This window comes from Hyperolius riggenbachi, unplaced genomic scaffold (genome assembly GCF_040937935.1).
Source record: "Hyperolius riggenbachi isolate aHypRig1 unplaced genomic scaffold, aHypRig1.pri scaffold_120, whole genome shotgun sequence".
Taxonomy (NCBI): Eukaryota; Metazoa; Chordata; class Amphibia; order Anura; family Hyperoliidae; genus Hyperolius; species Hyperolius riggenbachi.
Window position 1 is genome coordinate 224,679 of NW_027152343.1, and position 22,600 is coordinate 247,278.

At 45.2% G+C, this 22,600-nt stretch overlaps 1 protein-coding gene across 2 annotated transcripts; it reads left to right on the forward strand.

The window, feature by feature from the left end:
• Positions 1-2,807: 2,807 nt before the first annotated feature.
• LOC137543617 (securin-like) lies at positions 2,808-12,229 on the forward strand. 2 transcript variants are annotated; one of them, XM_068264733.1, is made up of 6 exons: positions 2,808-2,913; positions 4,931-5,061; positions 7,437-7,606; positions 8,269-8,344; positions 11,713-11,871; positions 12,092-12,229. In XM_068264733.1, exons 2-6 carry the CDS (start codon positions 4,974-4,976, stop codon positions 12,163-12,165), a joined length of 567 nt encoding a protein of 188 aa, XP_068120834.1. In that variant the 5' UTR covers positions 2,808-2,913; positions 4,931-4,973; the 3' UTR covers positions 12,166-12,229. The 2 variants fall into 2 exon arrangements, with proteins under 2 accessions (XP_068120834.1, XP_068120835.1); XM_068264734.1 differs by lacking the exon at positions 2,808-2,913 and adding an exon at positions 2,922-3,037.
• Positions 12,230-22,600: the final 10,371 nt, after the last annotated feature.

A 22,600-nucleotide genomic window follows, 5' to 3' on the forward strand; every position in this document is an offset into this window, starting at 1 on the left:
TCCCAGTATTAAGTCCCTGTGCTACTTATAAACACAGACGTTTGCACAGTCCTATTTGAGATCATATATGGCTAAAATGGCCTGCCAATTGCGGGATTCCTAGCCTCCACAACAGATGACACAATTGACAGTTTATATCTTAGGTCTCACCGCTCCCCGTTATGGTGCCCGGATCCAATTTACGTCTTTCCGACCCTCAACGGATATTGTTCTGCAGGCAAACACCTTCCTGTCAATTGTGTCATCTGATCTGAATAAAGTTTTTATTACAACACAATTATGTCCAGCGCACTTCCTACTATTGCATAAATTTGACCCCTTCTTGAGATAGGGAATAGGGGGTAACCCTATCCTGGGGAGTTGCAGCAGGAGGTAGATAAGTTTGTGGAGAATTCAACGAGAATAATTCATCACGACCAGAATCTTAGGCAGCGCCCTCCAGTCCTTTTTTAAATCTGTCAAAATTGTATTGTGTGTACCTAGCATACAAGTATTAGAGGCAGAGGATCAGTAGGGCAGCCAATGTGCATTGTATAAAAGGAAATAAACATCAGCCTCCGTATCCCGCTCATCTCGAGTTCCCTTTTTAAATGGTGTGTGAATCTGAGACTACATCTACAGAGCGAATATTCTTCCTTTGCAACCTCTCATGTATAAGCCTTTGCATGTATTCTGTACAGTTTTAGCTCTGTAAGGGCCCTTTTCCACTGGATGCGATCCGCTTCAAAAAGAGGATCGCAGCTGTTTTGCCGATCACTAGAGCACCGCGATAACTTAAATTGCGGTGCTCATTTTCCACTACCGCGATTTGTTTTTTGCTGACCAGCGCAATTCTCATTGCGATCGCGCTACGCTCCCGGCGGCACAGGGCGCAAGTGTGGTAGTGTGGAAAGCACCTTGCACGATCGCAAGCAAAGGTGATTTGCGCTTACGATCGCACTTGGTAGTGGAAAAGGGCTCTAAGGGCTGGTGCACACCTAATAGCACTCGCATAATCGCAAACGCTCAGCAATTTTAGAAGTTATTTTTCTAAGCGATTCTAGGCATTGGCCTAGCGATTTTCTAGTTATGCAAAGCGATTTCTGGAGCGTTTTGGTGTAGCAATTTTTTTTTTTTTTTGTACAATAGTGCTGGAAGTGTACAGCTTTTGTAAAAAAATAAAAACACTAGGAAAATCGCTCTGTACTAGTTTTTTAGAGCAATTTTACACTTTTCCTATTTAGACCCATTCACACTTAAAATTGCAAAATTATAGCACTTGCGCAAGTGATTTTTACCACGATTGGCACGATAAAAATAACTGGACACTGCCACGATTTCAGAGTGATCGTGGTCAGCGCTTTACAAACACTGTATTACGATCGCTCCAGAATTGCCTCAAAACTGCTGCAGGTAGTGCGATTGGGGCTAAACGCAAAATGCCCGCGACTGGCACCAATCACGGCAGTGAGAACACTGCCATAGGGTAACAAAGTATTAGTGCTTTCAAAAGCGCTAGTGCATAAGCGATTAGCGGGAATTGCCTGCTAATTGCTTAGGTGTGAATGGGACCTAACATCGAGGCTGAATCGCCTCAGGAATGCTGCAGAACCTGCATTTGCGTTTGAGAAAAAAATCCGATTGCATCCACCCCATCCCATTCACATAGACAAAACAAGACAAATAACATTTATATTGCGCTTTTCTCCTTGCGGACTCAAAGCGCCAGAGCAGAGCAGCAGCCACTAGGGCGCGTTCTATTGGCAGTAGCAGTGTAAGGGAGACTTGCCAAAGGTCTCCTACTGAATTAGTGCTGGCTTACTGAACAGGCAGAGCCGAGGTTCGAACCCTGGTCTCCTGTGTCAGAGGCAGGGCCCTTAACCATTACACCATCAGCCAACTGCTGATGGCTATCATTCATAAAGGACCAGTCGGTAGTGCGGGAAAACACCGTTCTTCTCCGCAACCGGTACTTAAGACTTCTGGGTGGTCATTCATAAAGAAGTTGCCTGTTGCGATACAAGTGCGGAGGTTTTCTGGAGGAAGCTGGCGGTAGCGTGGCGGTAGACAGGCGGAAACATAAAAGCCGCCCGATTCCCTCCGTGCGCTCCTGTCTGATGCTGCTTGGGAGGTCCGTCCCATTAATTTACAAGTAATCTGCCCGCCTATCGCTACTGTCGAGCAAGCGGTATTTTCCTTCCACATACCGCTTGCTCTAATCTTTATGAATGGACGTGTTTGTTACTTTTTCTAGATAAATCTAGAAAAACTCCGCACAAGGCGGAAATGTATCGCTCTGCTCGGTAGTGTCATTTTTTTCATGCAGAAAGAGCCTTTATGAATGCTGACTTTGCCGAGTGTTCGGTAAAGTCTGCTGTTTTATGCATTTCCGCATGCGGAAATGCTTTATGAATGATAGCCATTAGCCAAGAGCTTTTTAAAGTGCAAGAGTTTTGAAAAGCGCTCAGAAGTGCTCTAGGCGTGCACCAGCCCTCAGATGTCTCTGTCGAAAAGAAAACTTAAAAATGCAAAGTGGGGTTAAAAGCCAAGTTTTTGCATTTGACCCAAACCTTAGTAAAGCTTCACTACACACAGGTGATTTCACTCATGAAGTATGAGCTTAGCTTTATAAATTTAGTATTAGCATACTATCCCTGTGCCGCGGCGCGTAAGGACTAAACACACGCAGCAAATCATCACAGCAGCACAAATCAATACGCCAAACTTTATTAGTAAACACAGGGCGGTGCACACGCATTCCTGTGCGTCATGTAGGGAAACCGGCTGTCAGCCAATGAAAGTGAGCCGCCACTTAACAGATTAGCCAATGAGAAGAGCGCAGCCTCAGCGCGCAGCCAATGAACGGGCGGCATTTGATTTAAGAGCAGCCGGAGACATTGCTGGGATATTGAGCTCTGCTGTTGGAGATAGACGGTAAGCTGATGGAACGGGAGCTGTTGAATCTGCTAGCCGGGATGGGTGAGCTGTATGTTGGGGAATGAGGCACTGGAGGTCAGGCGCTCCTTCTCGATAGAGAAGCTGGTTTAGCCATCTGTTGGTAAGTGGCCGCTTGGGCCTTATGTAGGTCAGTCTTGCCTGGTGCTGTAACCTGAAATGACCTAGTGATAGTTTCAGATGATGTGTAGACCATATACCAGGCTTAAACCCACTTCACCCAGGTAGTATGACTGTCTACATAACTAATGTTAAACTATGACTATCTTTAGGAGTGATTACTAAGCAAATGTGCTGCTCTGCAATCTATAGCATACTAATATGTTCTATGGCATGGGGTGACTATTGGACTGCCTCTTGCAGGGAGAGTTTGGTAAAGCTTTCCACCCAACAGCAAATGCCTGTCATTATCGGATTGCTAAACGTGCCGGTGACTATAGTTAGAGGAACTCCAGTGAAAACAATGTAACAGAAAAGTGCTTAAATTTATTACAATAATTAGGTAAAAATGACTTGTGAAACTCCTCCCACAGTGATGTCAAGGACATTGTACTGACATCACACTATGGGAGCCTTGTTGCATTATGAGCAATAAAAAATACACACACCAGCCACTTTCAACATCACCTGCCAGCAGTAAAAATGTCACCATGTTATAATCAGAATGTAAATCAGGGAAAAGAGAGATTTTACAATTTGCAAACATGAACTATCTGCCATACAGAGCCCCCTGATTTGTTTGAAAAGGTAATAGATTTCTCATGTAAAAGGGTGTATTGGCTACTGACTGGGATGAAGTTCAATTATTTGTCATGGTTTCTCTTTAAAATGAGTCAGTGGAAGCTATGGTGCCCCAAGAGTGATGTCATACAACTTAACTATATAACTTCCCTGTAATAGTGAGTCCAAATATAACCTCCCTCTAGAAGTTAGTAACTTAAAGTTTACAGTATAAGCCTGTTACTATTTTTTTTTTTGCACTTATTTACAGGTATATCTATCAGAAAATGCAACTGAACCCTATTCTCACACAGAACCCTCCCCTCTTGCTCAATAACCTCCCCTCCCCCCCCCCCCCCGGAGGGAAGAATCCCACCTCTTGCTCAACTAATAACCCCCCTGGAGGGAGCAATCCCCCTTCTAGCTCAATGGGATCCGTGGTTGCCAAAAATTACAGGCGTGTTAATAGAGAGAAGCCAAGCCTACGCAGTTATACACTGTCCTCTATGGCAAGTTGCAAAATATAATGGGTTGCAAAATCTTTAATTACTCCACCCCTTGTGGCTGTTCTGTATGATCTGATATGGAAAAAGGAAGTCACACGAACAGGAGATTGATTGTCCTGTGTAGAAGTATGTGAATATTAATCAGCTCATTTGCAAAGCTCTGATTTACTGTGATCACATCCTGCTTCAACATGAGTTATGAATATCTGATTTGCCATTAACAATCACCTGACCAAACTGATCATATGCTTCTCCATGAGTTCTACATATGACCATTACTAGTGCCCAAAGTATGGAACTTCTTGCAATAGTTTAAAGGGGTTATGTGGGGGTGTCCTGGGGATAAAAACAGACTTACCTGGGTCTTCTATCGGCCCCCTGAAGCAGTAATGTCCCACGCCGTCCGCCTCCGCTCTGGTTTCGCGCGGCATGCTTTCAACTGCGGCTGCGCGGTCTTGGCCTACAATTTTACAAAAGGTAAATGTAAGCACGTAGTCTTCACAGCATGCAATCAATACACTTTTTTAGAATGCCACTGAGTCTTGACAAACTGCAAATGGCTTATGTGCAGCTGAATTGTACTTTGATCTGCAATTCTTGGTGCACTTGCAATCATTTGCAGTAGGAATAAGGCTTTAGCCTCAGCCATACAGATATTCAGATGCTTACAGACTTCAGCTTCTTAAAATGGCAACAAAATCCATTGCCTAAAAGCTTGTGCTATTGTGCTTTAAGTGATCTAAACTTTTTTTTTTTCCCTCCACCTCCAGGAAAAATCTCGAGTTGCCTTCCATTCAGTTCTAAACGTGAAACATGGCTACTCTGGTTTTTGTTGACCAAGAGAATGGAAATGTTGGATCCAGTGTGTCTAAGGACCAACTAAAACGGACTGCAAACACTGGTGAGTTGTGTGCTGTTAGCAGGAGGGGATGGCTTCTAACAACTTGAGCTCTTTGAAATGTGTGGTTTTGTAGCTGCTAGTTTATAGTTGAACTCAAGTCAGGAGAGATGCTGCACTTGCCTGGGTTTGCAGGTTACAGAAGCTGTCAGACTTGCATCACTGTTAAATATCAAGTTCCTCTGCGTAAAACGAATGTTGTAATCACTTTGATCTACTTGTGTAATAATTGCTGCAGTTCTCACAAGGCTATCAAGTGTGGTGTGTATGCAGAATTGATTAAAAAGCAGGTTTGCAAGTCATTTCTTAAAGGGGCATTAGGGCAAAAAATTACATACAAATAAGTACACCTTTTCCAGAGTAAAATGAGCCAAAAATTTCTCTTCTCCTATGCTGCTGTCACTTACAGTAGGTAGTAATCTTACAGAAGCAACAGGTTTTGGACTAGTCAATCTCTTCAAAATCTCTTCTCAAAAGCACTTGGTTAATGGCAGTTGCTCTGTCCAACTGCCAAAAAACTGTAGCTAGCAGGGAAGTTGGCCAGCATCATTGTTTAAATCCTTTTTTATGGAATATCTTTGTACAGAATAAAAGCCTTGCTGAGAATCACTATGAAGAGATTGACTAGTCCAAAACTTGTCACTTCTACTACCTACTGTAAGTGACAGCAGCATAGAAGAAAAGTAATGTATGGCTCATTTTACTCTGGAAAACATACTGTTTAGCAAAAAAATTTAAAATATGTGCATACTGCCCCTTTAAAGCAGGACTGAAGATGTGCTAAAGCTTGACTTCTCTGGGGCTTCTGCCAGCCCTTGCAACTGACCTGTGCCCATGCTGTTACCATACAATCTTCTGTTCTGCTATAATCTTTCACATGGATGTCGGCTCTCTAGGAGGCTGGATGTCTTGCATTTCCTAGCTGAAGCTCCTACTTATCTTGGACTTAGTAGATCTGTAGAACTCGGCATGTAACCAGTGGAATGGTCTTACAAAGATGTCCTGTTAGGATGGCCACTTGGGTGCCACTGTCTGGTAACCATCTGACGGAACCGGTGCAAACTACTTCTAGTAACACGGTTTAGGTCCAGCAACTGCAGGATTTAAAAGTAGTAGCAAGACATTCTCCTATGCTACACATGGAAGTGTGGTGCTTGGATCTGATGGGGAGGCTATGGAACAAATGGCAGGTTAAAACATTGACTGCCAGTATTGATCAGACTTTCACTGAGCTGCATATGGAGGCTGCTAGGTTTCCTTTGAAATAGTGCCTGTCCTGCTAATCTTTGGCTTCAGGAAAGCTGTAGCTAGCTGCAGACTACACTTTTGCACTGTTTATAGTTTAAATTTGCTAACGAGTGAATTTGACCCAAGTCTAAATGTTAAGAGTGCCTCTAACAATTGGGTGCGTTTAGCCAGTGTTTTGCACTATATTGAGCACCAAGTCAAAGCCAATTGGGCAGTTGTGGCAAAATGACCAAATCATGGCAAAATGACCAAACCACTTAATGTAAATTGCGGTTGCACTTTGTCCTGAGTGAATGGGGCAGTGCTGTGAACCATATCACAGGCTTGGGATGGTCAGTGAGGTGCAAATTGTATGCAATTTATACTAATTGAAAATGGGCTACCTTAATCCTGCCAAGGTTACATTCCATTGGTCCAGTTCAAGCTGTGGAAGTGTGCGTTGCCTCATTTGCATGAAATTGTCCATCCCTAAAGGTGGGTACACACATCAAAGTCTTAGGAAAATGAAAGATCATAGACCAGTTTTACCCCCTTGCTTGTAGTATGAGCCATACCTTCAGTCAATTCTATTGAGCTGAACTCCCCATCAGATAAAAATCTTTGCAAGTTGATGTACACATTCAAAAGATATATTTGTATCTGCAAAAGCTCGGCTCATACAAAAGATCAGTTCCTGCAAAATGCATTCAGTCTATCTGCAGATCTCATACACACACCTAATTTAACAGACATTCATCTGCAGATCTGAAGATCCATCCTGGTGGATCTGATCTACAGATATCTGTTAAACAAGGTGTATGAGATCTGCAGATAGGCTTTGAATGCAATTTGCAGAAACTGATCTGTTGCATGTGTACAGCATCTTGCAAAGTTTTTCATCTGATGGGACGTTCAGCTCAATAGAATAGACTGTGTGTAAGTATAACTCTCATACTACATGGGGTAAATTTGGTCTGAGCTTTCATTTTCCAAAGACTTATCTGACATGTACCCACCTTAATGCTGCCTGCTAACATTGGGTTTGGGCCAATCTGCATGCAACCCAGACTTGGCATATCATCGACTATCTCTGTAGAGGGAATGGGTGTGTTAGAGTATAGATTTGAGTGTTAAGCATGCCGTTCTTTCAGCTGAGCCAGTCCTCCGAGCTCCTCCAGGAAAGGTGTTTGGCCAGTCTGGTGCTGAGAAGACTACAAGGAAAGCACTGGGAAACGTCAACAAGCAAGTTGTGAGCCAAAAGGCTGTTCCTGCCCAGAAAAGCCACATCAAGGTGAAGAAACAAGCACCAGTCATTAAGGAGGTATGAATACAAGTTAGTATGACTAGCACTGTAGATGTGGTTGTTAGCATGTTGTGGTGAAATTCCTTTGCATTCAAATTTCATGTAAGGTCCTGTTTCCACTACACGCAGACTGGATGCAGAAAAACTACACGCAGACTGGATGCAGAAAAACTGACTCCAATGAATTCCTATGGGCCTGTTTCCACTAAACACGATTATTCTGATACAGATTTTCCCATAGGCATTCATTGGAGTCAGTTTTTCTGCATCCATTCTGTGTAGTGGAAACAGGCCCTAAATTATATGCTGATTATAATCAATAAAAATTTGGCAGGAAGTTATTCTGACCAGTCCAGAGTTAAAGCTGCATACCATTAACATCAAATTAGAATGTAAAATTTGCATAGCATTTATCACTATTGGGAGCATTACCCCCTTGCAGCTGCTGCAGCTAATGAGTCAGTTTCCAAGATGCATAAGGCCTCTTTTCTATGGGCAGTTGAACTGGGTGCTCAGTGAGCAGTTACCAGGCAGTGGTGAGCAGTTGTGAGTTTGGCATTTTACTGTCAAGTCTGTGGAAAAGACGCCTTAAACTCATCAGTTTAGTTGTTTCATTGACATGCAAACACTTGTATTTTCATCTGCATAATTCAGCATATTAACTCTTGCAAATCTTTCAGGTTACTGGAGCACAGGTGAAGCCCAACAAACCAAGCTACCCTGAGATTGATAGGTTTATCCCTTATGATCTAACCGGTAAGTACCTACCTAATCCTAAACAAAATTAGAGGCTTCTGATTCTTAGGCCTCTCTTCCACAGGCAGTTGTACAGTGATATGCCCCTCAACTGCCTGCTGAGCACACATTTACACTGCCCATGGAAAAGAGGCCTTTAACCTCTTGCCTATGGGCAGCGGCAAAGTGGACGCCGAAAAGGACTGCAATACGCCATTTGGTGGCGGCTCCTTTGGGCGTGTCGGGGCAGCAATCGTGCTGCCCCTGGCAACAGGCTCCGCCCACCCACAACATCCCACCAGCCGTTCGTAAGCGACCACGGGATGTTAACGCTCGATCGCCGCATGCAGTGTGTATAATATACTTTGTAATGTACACAAAGTGTATTATACAGGCTGTCTCCTGCCCTGGTGGTCCCAGTGATCGAGGGACCACCAGGGCAGGCTGCAGCCCTCCATGTCTGCATCCAAACACACTGATCTGCCCCTTATTGCCCACAGCACCCCTCAGACCCCCTGAACACCCCCAGACCCCTGTTTGCACCTAATCGCCCATCAATCACTCCCTGTCAATATCTGTCAGCGCTATTTTATAGATTAGGTCCCTAACTGCCCTCTGGGGGCTCCTGATCCCCCCCCCCATGTACTGTATACATCTATTCTCACCCATCAATCATGTCACCACCTTTCACTGCCACCCATCTGATCAGACCCTAACCTGCCTCTTGCGGGCATCTGATCACCCCCACACTATCAGATCGCCCGCAGACCCACTGTCATATCACCACCAATGTGCATTGTTTACATCTGTTTCTAATCACCCACTTACCCATCAGTCACCACCTGTCACTGCTACCTATCAGACCCCAATCTGCCCCTTGTGGGCACCTAATTGCCCCCCTCTGATCAACTTGCCAGTGCATTGCTTGCATATATTCCCACCCCCCCCCCCCCTTGCACTCCTATCCATCAGATCAGACCCTAATCTTCCCAATTTTAGAAAGACACCCTAAGGTATTCCGTTAGGGGTGTGATGAGTACATAGAATTTTTTTTTTTGTCACAAGTTAGTGTAAAATGACACTTTGTAAAAAAAACAATTTCCACTAACTTGTGACAAAAATAAAATCTTCTATGAACTCGCCATACACCTAACAGAATACCTTGGTGTCTTCTTTCTAAAATGGGGGTCACTCGTGGGGTTCCTATACTGCCCTAGCATTTTAGGGCCCCTAAACCGTGAGGAGTAGTGTAGAAACCAAATGCCTCAATGACCTGTGAATAGGACGTTGGGCCCCTTAGCGCAAGTAGGCTGCAAAAAAGTTACACATGTGGTATCACCGTACTCAGAAGTAGGATAATGTTTTTTTTTGTTTTTTTTTTTCCCCTCAATTGTCCATTTACAGAGATTTCTCCCACCCAGCATGGGTATGTGTAAAAATACACCCCAAAACACTTTATACTACTTCTCCTGAGTATGGCAACACCACATGTGTGACCCCTTTTTTGCAGCCTAGGTGCACTAAGGGGCCCAAAGTCCTATGAGCACCTTTAGGCTTTACAGGGGTGCTTACAATTTAGCACCCCCAAAATGCCAGGACAGTAAACACGCCTCACAAATGACCCCATTTTGGAAAGTAGACACCCCAAGGTATTCAGAGGGGCATGGTGAGTCCGTGGCTTTTTTTTTTTTTTTTTTTTTTTTGTTTCAGTGTCATTTTTCCACTAACTTGTGACAAAAAATAAATTCTATGGACTCTCCATGCCTCTCAGTGAATACTTTGGGATGTCTTCTTTCCAAAATGGGGTCATTTGGGGGGTGTTTATACTATCCTGGAATTTTAGCACCTCATAACACCTGACAGGTGGTCAGATGCTTCAAAATGGGAAAATTCACTTTTGGCACCATAGTTTGTAAACGCTATAACTTTTACCCAAACCAATAAATATAAACTTATTGGATTTATTTTATCAGACATGTAGCAGAATAAATTTGGACAATGTATATAGAAATTTTACTCTATTTGAAAAATTTCAGCACAGAGTTAAAAACATATATTTTTTTTTTTTGATGAATATAATTAAAAAATCACAGCAGCAATCAAATGGCATCAAAAGAAAGCTGTATTAGTGACAAAAGGAGGAAAAAAATCATTTAGATGGTAGGCTGTATAACCGAGCAATAAACCGTGAAAGCTGCAGTGGTCTATGGGGGGAAAAAAAGGCTCTGGTCCTTAAGGAGTAGACTGGTCCTCGTGGTTAATCTGCTGCTGGTCTCCAGGACCCTCTGAACACACATGGCTGCACAGTAGCATGGAGCCACTCGGGCAGAAGAAAAAGCCATGCACAAGTTGCTCCATGCTACTGTTCAGTCCTGCACCTTTGCAGTGTGGCCACCCTCTTACAGATGGGATCTGACAAGCCCTTGTCCCAACATGTTAAAAGGGTCCCAGCACTGGAACAGCAAGCCTCAAGAGTAGGGGAAGCTCAACTGTACAGATTTAGTTTTCTTTCCACACCTTACTGTTAGTATTAGTCACTGCCTAGATCTAGCTAAGTATTCTAATAGAGCTCAGGCACAAATGTGCCTCCACATTCTTGTTCAGTCACTTGCAGTTGTATTTGGTGCACAAGCAACTTTATGATCTGATCTCTACATCACTTTGCAAGACCCTGGCTTTTAGGATTTATAGCTTGGTGTACAGTGATCTACAACAAGGAGGATCAGCATAACTGAAGCCAGAAGATTTGACTAATGGCTGGACAGACCTGATCTCATTTCAGATTCCTTATAGTAGGTTGCTGCCCAACTAGCCAGGGCTTGGGCTGCATAGTACACAGCCTTACAATCTCCTGCAGTACAGGCTGAACTCTGGCTTCTAAGTGTGGTAGTTCTTCCAAACCAAACAAAATCATCATGGTCCTGCAGTACCATAAGCAGTCAGGAGGGGTTGTAGCAAAACCCAGACTTTTGATCCCATTCAAAGCAGACCACTATGGGTCAGCTTTTACTAGTTTTGATGGTGAATGTATTGTGCTAGAAGTGGCTATGGGCCACTTGTCTGAAATAATGCACACAGTCCAGACTGTTTTGTTTGCCTCAACACTAACACATGGCCCCTATTTAGGATTCACTTCCCATGCAGCACTTGCAAACAAAATGTACCTAATAGATTTGTAATAAGTGAGCCTTAGCCCAGGGCTGTGGTGGCTTAAAAAGAGGAGAAAAAAACTGATTTCAGTTTTATGAAACCTTGTGCCCAAAAATTGCTTCACATGCAGCCATAAACTATAGGTTTAATACTAAAATATCTTGAGTCTACTCTCTAGCTTCTGACTTGCTGTGTTCATCCAGTTGATCAAGGAAATGCTTTTTATTTTCCACTTTTAGAGTTTGACACATTTGATGTCCCTGAAGAGCACAAGCTGAGTCACCTGTGCCTGGTTGGTGTTCCCCTTATGGTGGCTGAGAATGATGCCCTGAGGTTTGAAGCCTTGGTGAACAAAGAACCAGCACCTATGGACATTCCAGTCTTCAGCTGGGAAACAGGTTGGTTTGAGTGGGGGTTTTTTTCTTCCCCCCCCCCCCCCTTTTTGGGGTGGGAGTTGCAGCCTGAATGTAGCATCAATGGGATTACAAGTCTTGCAGCAACTAAGTTTGACCATCAATCTGCCATTGTATTTGACTAGCTCAGTTCCAAGTTGTAGGAGCTTGACACTTGCATCTCATTGGTCATAACACACTTTTTTTTTTTTTTTTTTTTTTTCAGATGTTTCAGACAATCTCCCATGTTTCTTGTCGCCACTTGAAGTCTCCATTGATATGCCTGAACTGGAATGGTGAACTCTGGAGCTTTTATTTATTTTAAGTCTTGTATAGTTTAATAAACATAGTTTTTATATAAAAAGCATCTGTATTGACTTTTTGGGGAAGGGTCTGTATACCTTACTGACTGCTGCATCACTGTAATGCTACTGTCTATAGTCCTGACCTTTTAAAAGGATTCATGTATTCATCACTCAAACGAATTGTAATTCCCCCCCCCAATGAAATTGCAGAAAAATCACTCCTGCAAAAATCTGGAAACATTGCTGGTGTTTTGCATTTCTAAGTGGGAATGGGGCCTAAACGTGCATAGAATCGCTCTGAAAATCTGCTTCAAAAACCTTGTGTTTTGCGGATCTGTTAGAGGTTTTTGGTGTGCACTGGGCCATTGTTGTTGACAATATTGTCAAACCCCCTAATCTGCTGCATACTTGTTCAGGGTCTATGGTTGAAAGTATTAGAGGCAGGACAGCCAGGCAACTCCTATTGCTTAAAAGGAAACATGGCAGCCTCCATATTCTAACCTCAGGTTCCCTTTAAGCAAGACAAGTTACCTGGCTGTCCTGCTGCATCCACTGCCTAATACTTTTAGCCATAGTCCTGTTTCTGACATGATTAGCTGCATGCTTGCTTCTGGTGGTCAGACACTACTGCAGTCAAATGGATCAGCAGGGCTGCCAGGCAACTAGAATTTCCTAAAAGTGATATGACAGCCTCCATAATCTATAAAAGCCAGGTGACCAAAACTATCTTGCTTGGGCACCCATTTCTTAAAACCATTTTCTGGTCTATTACCACAATCGGCTATAGAATCTCTCAAGCAGTCAGCATTTAGACTAGGTCCAGGCAAATTAGTTAAACCAAAATGTGGTTTTGCTCAAGTTAGACACTGAACCTGAGGTAAATTTCAAATGGTTGTCAAGGGCTGAGAGTTAAAAGCTTTTATTGGATGTCCCAGTTACATTCCAGTACCTCTGCTGTGAGAAAATCCAACACTGAAATCTGCATCACTATAGCCATCCATGACACAGCTATAGCCATTGTGGATTTGTACAAGTGCAAACAGCATGCTATAAATGGGACTATCGGAATAGGGAGTTTTCCCCACTTGGATCCATGCAGGGGAAACAAGATTCCCCTATAGTGGAAAAAGGCCTCAAGACTTCACTTCAAATTGCTCTTCAGCTAATCTGCAGGCATTGAAGGGATACTGAGGCTGCCATATTTGCTTTTAAATACCTTGAAGTCCAGCTGGTGTATTTGGCTACAATAGTGTCTGCATCACACCAGAGAAAAGCATGCAGCATCTCATGTGGTTGCCTAAAATATTGGAGGCAGAGGGTCAGCAGGATAGCCAGGCAACTGGTAATGGTCAAAAGGAAATATGACAGACTTGCTAGTCATCTTGGTTCAGTTGCCATTTAAGGTTCAGATGGACAAGGTAGCTGGCTCCACTGAGACACTATTTACCTTACCCATGCATGTTTGTGGTTTCCTGCAAAACTTACTGTTGGTGGGCCTTGAGGACAGGGTTTGAACTCTGCCCTAGAGGCTCAAAATGCTAACACTAAGCACAGCATTTCAGAAACATTTGACAACAGCATGAATAAGTGTATGGAGATGAATGCTGCCATTTATCTCTGGGCCAGAAACAGCCAATCTCAGTAGTAAATGCCTTGCGCAGTTGCTCATCTGAATGTTTGTTTTGGTGCTCACTAATCATCCAATCTTAGACTCAAGAAAAAGGACACCACCATAGGTGCCAATTTTAAAAGCTGCAATCTATGGCAAAGAATTTGGGTGCTCAGCATACCTGCTGCCATTTATCTCTGGGCCAGAAACAGCCAATCTCAGTAGTAAATGCCTTGCGCAGTTGCTCATCTGAATGTTTGTTTTGGTGCTCACTAATCATCCAATCTTAGACTCAAGAAAAAGGACACCACCATAGGTGCCAATTTTAAAAGCTGCAATCTATGGCAAAGAATTTGGGTGCTCAGCATACCTCCTGAGCCAGCTATCAGGTGCTGCACAACACAGCTATTACCAGGGCTGTGGAGTTGGAGTCAGGCAATCTTGGGTGCCTGGAGTTGGAAACATGCACCGACTCTGACTCCTAAGGAATTTGTAACTGTAATTAAAATAGAAAATATGATCTATTTCTCAGATAATAGTCATTAAAAATGTGTGTGTATATAGTAATAGCTGTGCTTAGTCCACAAAAATGAAATGACCAATCAAAATTAGTTACTTGTGCTGCTTCAATAAAGCAGTCACCATATTTTTAAGGTCAGATATACATATCTGTGACTGTATATATGATGTGTACACAGGAATCTTATATATGTTACGGCCAGAACCCGAAGTTTGGCCACTTCTAGTTCTGGCCAGCCTCTTCGGGTTCTGGCCGGCCAATGCGCGAAGTGGCCGCTGCGCTGCGGCCAATGTTAGAAATGGATTGATTCCTCTGACATTAATGTATCTTCTGGCCGCAGCGCAGCGGCCAAACGTAGAACAACTTCGTTAATTTATTGCAATTCAGCCGGCGGCAATGTAACAATTCAAGCCGCCGGCTTTTTCTCTGCCTCTCTCCTTCTTCCCCCCCCCCCCCCCCGCCTCTCTCCTCCCCTAGACCCCCCCGCCGCCTCTCGCTTTTCTATGGGCAGCCGGCGGGGGACACTCGTGTCCCCCGGAGTCGTTCGTCGCGGCAGGGTTATCCTGCCGTTCTTGCAGAGCGGGTGCTGGCAGAAGCGATGTCTGCAGCCTCCCTGCTCTGCTGCCCTGACGCCACGAACGACTCTCGGACACGCATGTCCCCGCCGGCTGCCCATAAGAGGAGAGGCAGAGAAAAAGGCGGCTTGAATTGTTACATTGCCGCCAGCTGAATTGCAATAAATTAACGAAGTTCTACGTTTGCCCGCTGCGGCCAGAAGATACATAAATGTCAGAGGAATCAATCCATAACATTGGCCGCAGCGGCCACTTCGCACATTGGCCGGCCAGAACCCGAAGTGGCCAAACTTCGGGTTCTGGCCGTAACATATATACTAAATAACATCCATGCTGTAAGAGCCTGATGTGTAGCTGTCTCTAATAGAGATGGTCAACGAGATGGAAATTCTGCATTGATGCTGATTTATGCAAATGTATGCACTCCCTTTGCTGATGAAATCAAATAATTTTATATGTTAAAATTTGGTTTGACTACAAATTAAAGGGTAACTGAGACGGATGTAAAGTTTTATACGTACCTGGGGCTTCCTCCAGCCCCCTTTAGGCTAATCAGTCCCTCGCTGTCCTCCACCACCCGGATCTTCTGCTGAGTCCTGGTAATTCAGCCAGTCAGCACTGTCCGGCCGCATGCCGCTCCCACAGCCAGGAACATTCTGCACCTGCGCAATAGTGCTGCACAGGTGTAGTATGCTCCTGGTGGTGGAGTGTGTGCATGCGCACTACGCCCGACTGGCTCAAGTACCTGGACTCATAGCAGAAGATCCAGGTGGTGGAGGAGGACAACGAGGGACTGATTATCCTGAAGGCGGCTGGAGGAAGCCCCAGGTATGTATCTAGCCAGCGCAAGTGAGAGCTGCTCACATTACAGATGTTAGAAGCTTATGATGGGCTGTAGTTTGAAGAGATGCTTCATGATTTGCACAAGTGTGAGTAGAAAGTTTTGCAGGACACATGCTGCAAGTCACACCCACAGAGCCCCTTACAGGAATGAAGTGGTTGCTTTTATTCAGTGATGGCTGCAATTTTTTAGGATCCCTGGATACTGTACCAGCAATATGTCCAGCCTGGCTATGCAGCCTTAAGTCATACTTAACCTTGTAGTCCACCAAATGTGCTTGGACCGAACCTCCAATGGGAGGACAAAGTTGGTCCTTTGCAGCAGAGAATGCACCAAGACATGTTGGGCTATTTGTAGGACAAATTCTGATATAGTAAACTAGTTTTCCTGGTCCCTTGGAGCTCACTATGAGATTATACTGTATAGCAAAGTCCTTAGCATCAGGCGCCGGCGGGGATTGCCTGATGCCAGATGTGCTTGCCTGTTGCTTGAGCAACGAGCCAAAAAAAAAAAAACAGCATTAATACCCCCCCCCATATATTCCCTTGTGCTGGGGTCACATGACATCTGGAGCTGCAAAGAGCTACAGAAAGGCTAGAAGATGTTGCTGGAGCTTCTTGAGTATTTTATGGCCTGAAAACCCCCAAAGGATAGTCCTCCGTTATCCCCTCAGGTATGCCAGTGGAGACTTCCGGTTCCTTGAAGTTCCGTATAATGGGAACTTTGCTGTAATTTATATAACTGCCTCTTTCTGCAGTGCTCCATCCTCCCAATACATCTTCCTTCACAGCTGGTACTTCTCATGAATCTGTGCTTGCTCATCCTTAAGGCAGGGAGCACACTTGGCAGAATTGGGCACATTTTACCACATGCAGCAGCTTTTCTTTTGGCCCTCTCAGGAATCACAGGTCACTTGGGCTTGTTTGTGTTTTGCCATGTGTCAAATGTAATGGCTCTGTTTATACCTGCATGACTCGTTTCCATTTTCAATGTACTTTGCCGCCGCAATCCAAGAAGTCATGGAAATGCAGAGCTCCACAATGCCGGAAAACACCTGCCAACACAAGTGTGCGCCCAGCCCAAGCCTCATACGTATGCTAAACTGCGCTCTACCATCTGTGCAGGTGTCTTACAAGAATGATTATCAATCAGTCATGCCAGACCTTCAGACAGCCTCGCACACATCTCTGACTTAAAGAGGAACTGTAACGACAAAACGTCCCCTGGGGGGTACTCACCTCGGGTGGGGGAAGCCTCCGGATCCTAATGAGGCTTCCCACGCCGTCCTCCATCCGTCAGGGGTCTTGCTGCAGCCCTCCATGCAGCGGTGACCTAATATTTACCTTCCTGGCTCCTGTGCAGGCGCTCTGACGGCTGTCGGCTCCGAAGTAGGCGGAAATACCCGATCGCCGTCGGGTCTGCTCTACTGCGCAGGCGCAAGTTTCTGGCGCCTGTGCAGTAGAGCGGACCCGACGGAGATCGGGTGTTTCCGTCTATTTCCGTGCCGAAAGCAGCCACAGCGCCCCCGCTGGAGCCAGCAAAGGTAAATATTGAAGCTACAGTCGGCTCTGTCGCCGGCTGTTCGGAGGGCTGCAGCGAGACCCCCGTGGGACAGAGGACGGCGTGGGAAGCCTCATTAGGATCCAGAGGCTTCCCCACCCGAGGTGAGTACCCCCCAGGGGAGGTTTTTGTTGTTACAGAGTCTCTTTAACTTTTAAATTGTCTACAACACATTCCACCTCAGCCAACTTAAAGGATATCAGTTGAACTAGCTAGAAGTGTGGGGAGAAGGCATGTACTGTAAGCTGTCCTGATTATCACCGCTCTCCCTATTCCCCCTCCCCCTTTCCTACCTAAATGCTTCCTGGCAGCCTCTTCCAGGTCGGCCGGTCTGGGGCCCAGACCCTGGGCATTAGTGCGCTGTGCACATCCTACATCTTGTGTAGTGTTGTCCGGATCATGAACGATTCGGATCTTTGATCCGAATCTATTTTGTGAGTCGAATCATCCGAATCATCAAAATGAGTGATTCGGATTGCAAAAGTGGCAGGGCCAGGAGCGACACCCCCCCTCTCAGCGGGCAGCGGGGTCATGGAAGCAGAGCAGAGATGGATCGCTCTGTTGAAGGGGAGGCAGCCTTGCACAGCCACAGGTAGATCAGAGAGAGGGGACATCGGTGCCACTGCCAGATATGTGTAGAGCACACATACTGGCTGCACTGCTGCTCATTATAGGCTGTGTGTTCCGTAGTTGTGCACAGTGAACACATTGGAAACTTTTGGCACAGCTCAGTAACGTTACAGGCAGCATGCTGGGCTACCTAGGACAGGGGCACTGTGATTGCAGGGCAATATGATCCTCCTGCACTGCTCGAAACAGCTGCACTTTACTTCTGAGAATGCTTTGGGGAATGGGAGTTGGGAGTATACAGATGAACATATAGGTGAAATATATGTAAAGCATATGATTGCAGCATGTGGGTATTGCGTGCAAACAAAAATTTCTGCTCTCTGCTCGTCCCTCCTCCCTTCTCTGTCCACTCCCTGCCCTCTGTCCATCTTCTCCCCTTCTCTGTGTGTCCACCCCCCTCCCCTTCTGTCCTGCTAGTCATTTCACCCCTGAATGCTTCCCTTGTAAAATGATCCGAGATTCGGATCAAAGATCTGGATCTTTTCAATGATCCGATTCGAATCATCCGGATCATTGAAAAGATCCGAACTTCGCATCTCTAGAAAGGTCGTCAGTGCTATGCGCATGATGTAGTCGTGACATCATGCGCAGTACGTCTCCGGCCGTGCAATGTAGGATGCAAGCCGGGTCTGCACAGTAGTGCCCAACCTGGAAGAAACTGCCGGGGGGCATTTAGGTAGGAAAGGATGGGGACAGAAGAGAACGGGGGAAGCAGTTTATCCTAGTTAGTTTGGGTTTGGTACCCTTCAAAGTTTAACATACTTGCCTGGTCTCCTGATTTTCACCTTCCGGCTCATAACCCCACCCACTAGCACAAAAGGTCATCTGCCCTTCTCTACTCAAAGATCGAGATGAACCTATGACCTCTTGTGCTCGGGGGGGATGGGTGGTTCGATGCATCAGAAGCTGGAAGAAATTAATTTCAGGAGCCCAGTAAGTATCTCAAACTATATTTTACCAGGTTTGAGTGAAAAAAAAAAAAAAAAATATATATATATATATATATATATATATATATATATATATATATATATATATATATATATATATATATACGGTTCCAACATTGGGCAAATCCACCTGGGGATCCCAGCACTTGCACGTTTGCAAGCACAGCAGCAATCCTTTGTGGGTCCCAGGCCTTGGAAATTATCTAACCATCTATCTGCCGCAAAAACGACCCGTGTATTCCTGACATGTCCAATCTCCCGTTCGATCATTTTGCCGCTCGATTCCTGATAGAGGTGAATGGAAAAAGATAAGAAAAACGAGCGGAAGATAAGGGAATTAAGCGGCAAAGTCGATCGAGTGGAGAATCGGGGCGGAAGAAACGAACCGTGTATTCAAAGCATTAGAGCTTCTCACCACTGTGCAGGTGTGAATGGTAAGAAACAATTGTACTACTACTGTGCTGCTAACTACCCCTACAGAAAGAGGATCACGCTTGGACTGTCTGTACTAGAAACTACTGCAACACATTGTACCAGTCCAGATTAGATACATATTGCAACTTTAGTCAATTTTAGAAATTTTGAAGCTCACGTTCCTGCTGCAATGCAGGTCGAGAGAAGTAGAGTATTCATCTCCTGACATTGCGGCAGTAATAACTTTGACTGGAGTTTTAAAATGGAGCAGCTGGGCTCTCTCCCTGGGACTGTGGCGGTTCCTATAGAGGCGCAGGGGGGAGTGGGTCAAAGCAGAGGAACATCCTCATAGGTAAGTAGTGACAATATACCACCACCACCAATGACTCACTCCATAAGGGAGGTTAATTTTGTGCACACTTCCAGGTTTGATTGGGTATTTTTTACCATTTCCATGGTGTACGAGGACCAACAGATTTTTGAATGCTTTGAACAGATTGTGTAGGTAAGTTCTCGTACTGCATGGCAACATTGGCCAATCAAAATTGGATATGTGTATTTGCTTGTAAAATAACCCACCATTCATTTTGTCTTTAAAGAGTATCTGTAACTAAATCCCCCCCTCCCCAGAGGGATACTTACCTTGGGAGGGGAAAACATCTGGATCCTAATGAGGCTTTCCTCATCTTCCAAAGCCACAGGGATCCAGCACTGGCTCCCCCGAAACCATAGCGGACACGGATGTTAGCTGTGGCGCATGTGCAGCAGCTCCTGCAATACTTACCTACCGCAATCAGATTTGCCTGTGCAGTAGAGCGGACCCGATCGGGCTTGGCTATTTCCGCCTGAGCCCAACTGGAAAGCCGCTAGTGCGCCTAGGCTGGATTGAGGTGGGTAAATATTTACTTTGCTGGTGTTTTGGGGGGCTGCCACTGCCAGTGCAGCCTTCCGGAGGGTGAAAATGATGGGGGAAGACTCATTAGGATCCAGAGGCTTCCCCCTCCTAAGTTAAGTACCCCTGCGAGGGCGGTTTAGTTACAGATACCCATTAACTGGACTATCCAGGCTAGATAAAAAAATTACTTACGCGGGGCTTCCTCCAGCCCCTGGGAGCCGCTATGTCCCTCACTGCAGCTTCGCTCTCGGCCTCTGGCTCCCGGTCTCCGACGGTGCAGAGGCCTCGCCAGGTCGTCCTCTACTGCGCATGCGTGAATACCAAGTCCACGTTGTCCGGAGTGTACTGCGCGGCTGCCAGGGGCTGGAGGAAGCCCCGGGTAAGTACATCTATTTTTTTATTTTTTTTTATCTACCCTGGACATTACCTTTAAGAGACCCTTGATCTGTCATTCAGTGGAATCCACTGAATGACAGTCCATCAAATCAAAATACAGTGTTTTTTTAATTGTTTGCTGTTATTAGTCAGCAAGTGTGTGTTGGTTTGTCACTGGAAATAAATGAATTATTCCTCTCAATTAGGTGTACTCAAAGTTTGAGCTGTCAGCTTAGCATTACTAATATTTGTGTTTGTTCTCATGATGACTGAATATTTAAGTACAAGACAGTAGTCAAATGTAAAAAGACTGTTGAATTTATTTGACAACCCTCTCGGACTTGCTTAGTCTACTCAGTTCAGATCTCCTGATTACAAGGAAATGAATTTGCCAAACATTTAGGTAACTTTCACATTTTTAATCCCATGCTTCTGGTGGAAAATTCCCCCTTTCAGGTACCTCATTCGCTAATAATAGGTTTAATCCCCTCAAAGACCTAGCACTCAACATCCCTCATTTTTACACTTCCGCCAGCTGATATATAAAGGTTCACTGTTTTAATTTACCTTCTATCTATGCCTTGTTTTACGTGGTCCTCAGATTTGTTTTACAATTTCTTCAAGGAATCTCTGTTGTTCCACACCAAGCCCCGAGCGGCCATGAAAATTGGGGATTGAGAACAGTTATGGCCTTCACTCACCCACCTTGATGTTTCTTGGTGTATGTCAGGGCAGTTTCTAGGCTAAATTGTACCCAGGGCACAAAAATTGTGCAGCCTCCTCCTCACCCCGTGGACTTGTGACCTGAGGCTGTGTGACTGTCCCTAAAGAGTAAGGGATCGCAAATAGATGTGCCTACTTACTAGTGACCAGCCGCTTATCCAGGAGGAAACAGGGACCAGGAAAACACACAGGCGAAGAGAGCCCGGAAAGCAGACTCCTCCATGGGCGCCGTGCACTGACAGCCTGCAGTACCGCTACAGGACATTAGGTGTCATCATGGAGACGTGATGATGAATTGACATCGGATGCAGGGAGCCCAGGAGGAGTCGAGGAAGATGATCGCGTTAGTAATCTTTATTCTTCCATTTGGCTGCACCACGCGTCACCAGCTCCCTAGCGGTTGTGTCCTTCTGCTGGAGCCCTCCTTCTTCTACTTGCCGGTCTGCGCCCAGGGGGGTCGCCCTGCCCACACTGCCCGAGAAATGGCCCTGGTGTATATTTATTATACTTTGTTGATATGTTCTTAGTTTATTTTCATTAGAGATACTCTGCTATTACTTTCTCATATCTATATCTAATGATTTATATATGGGGTTACTGAGAGAACACCACCATACATCTCTTAATTTTTGAATTTATGATCACTGCAGGAGGCCGCAATAGCAGCATAGGGGGCGATATTTTGGCTGGGAACGCGAAGAATCACTTGCGTTCCCATGCCTGTCGGGTCCTGCCGGTGAAACCGGAAGTGGTCGGCGGGGACGGGAGGATCAGAGAGACACGGTGAGGGCACCGATCAGCTGCAGGGGGCTGAGGGAAGCCCCAGGTGAGTAAAACTCATTTTTTTTAGTGACTTAACCACTTCGCAGCCGGGGTACAGTATATCTACGCTCCTTTGGACTTGAGTTCCCCGCCCGGAGCGTAGATATACGCACCCGCTGTCCGCGCTCTCGCTCGCACAAGCGCGCACTCCCGCGATCGTGCACGCCGCCGCCCGCTCGCCCGGAGATCAATGAACGGGAAAATCCATTCCCGTTCGTTGATCTCTGCCCCCGCAATGATCGGCATGCTTCTATGAGAAGCAGCACGATCATTGTGAAAAAACTCAGTTTCCCAGCCTCCCTTCCTGCAAGCGTCCTTCCGACGCTTGTAGGACGCCTGCAAAAAAATGTGGCCATCTTGTGGCCAAAAAGTAATACTACACCCAAAAACATTTTTCACATACAAATATATTATTTTCACTATTAATTTTAACTCATTAACTCCCACACTCCCCAATTGTTACCAATATTTTTTTTTTATAATATTAAAGTAAATAAAAAAAAAATTACAATAAAA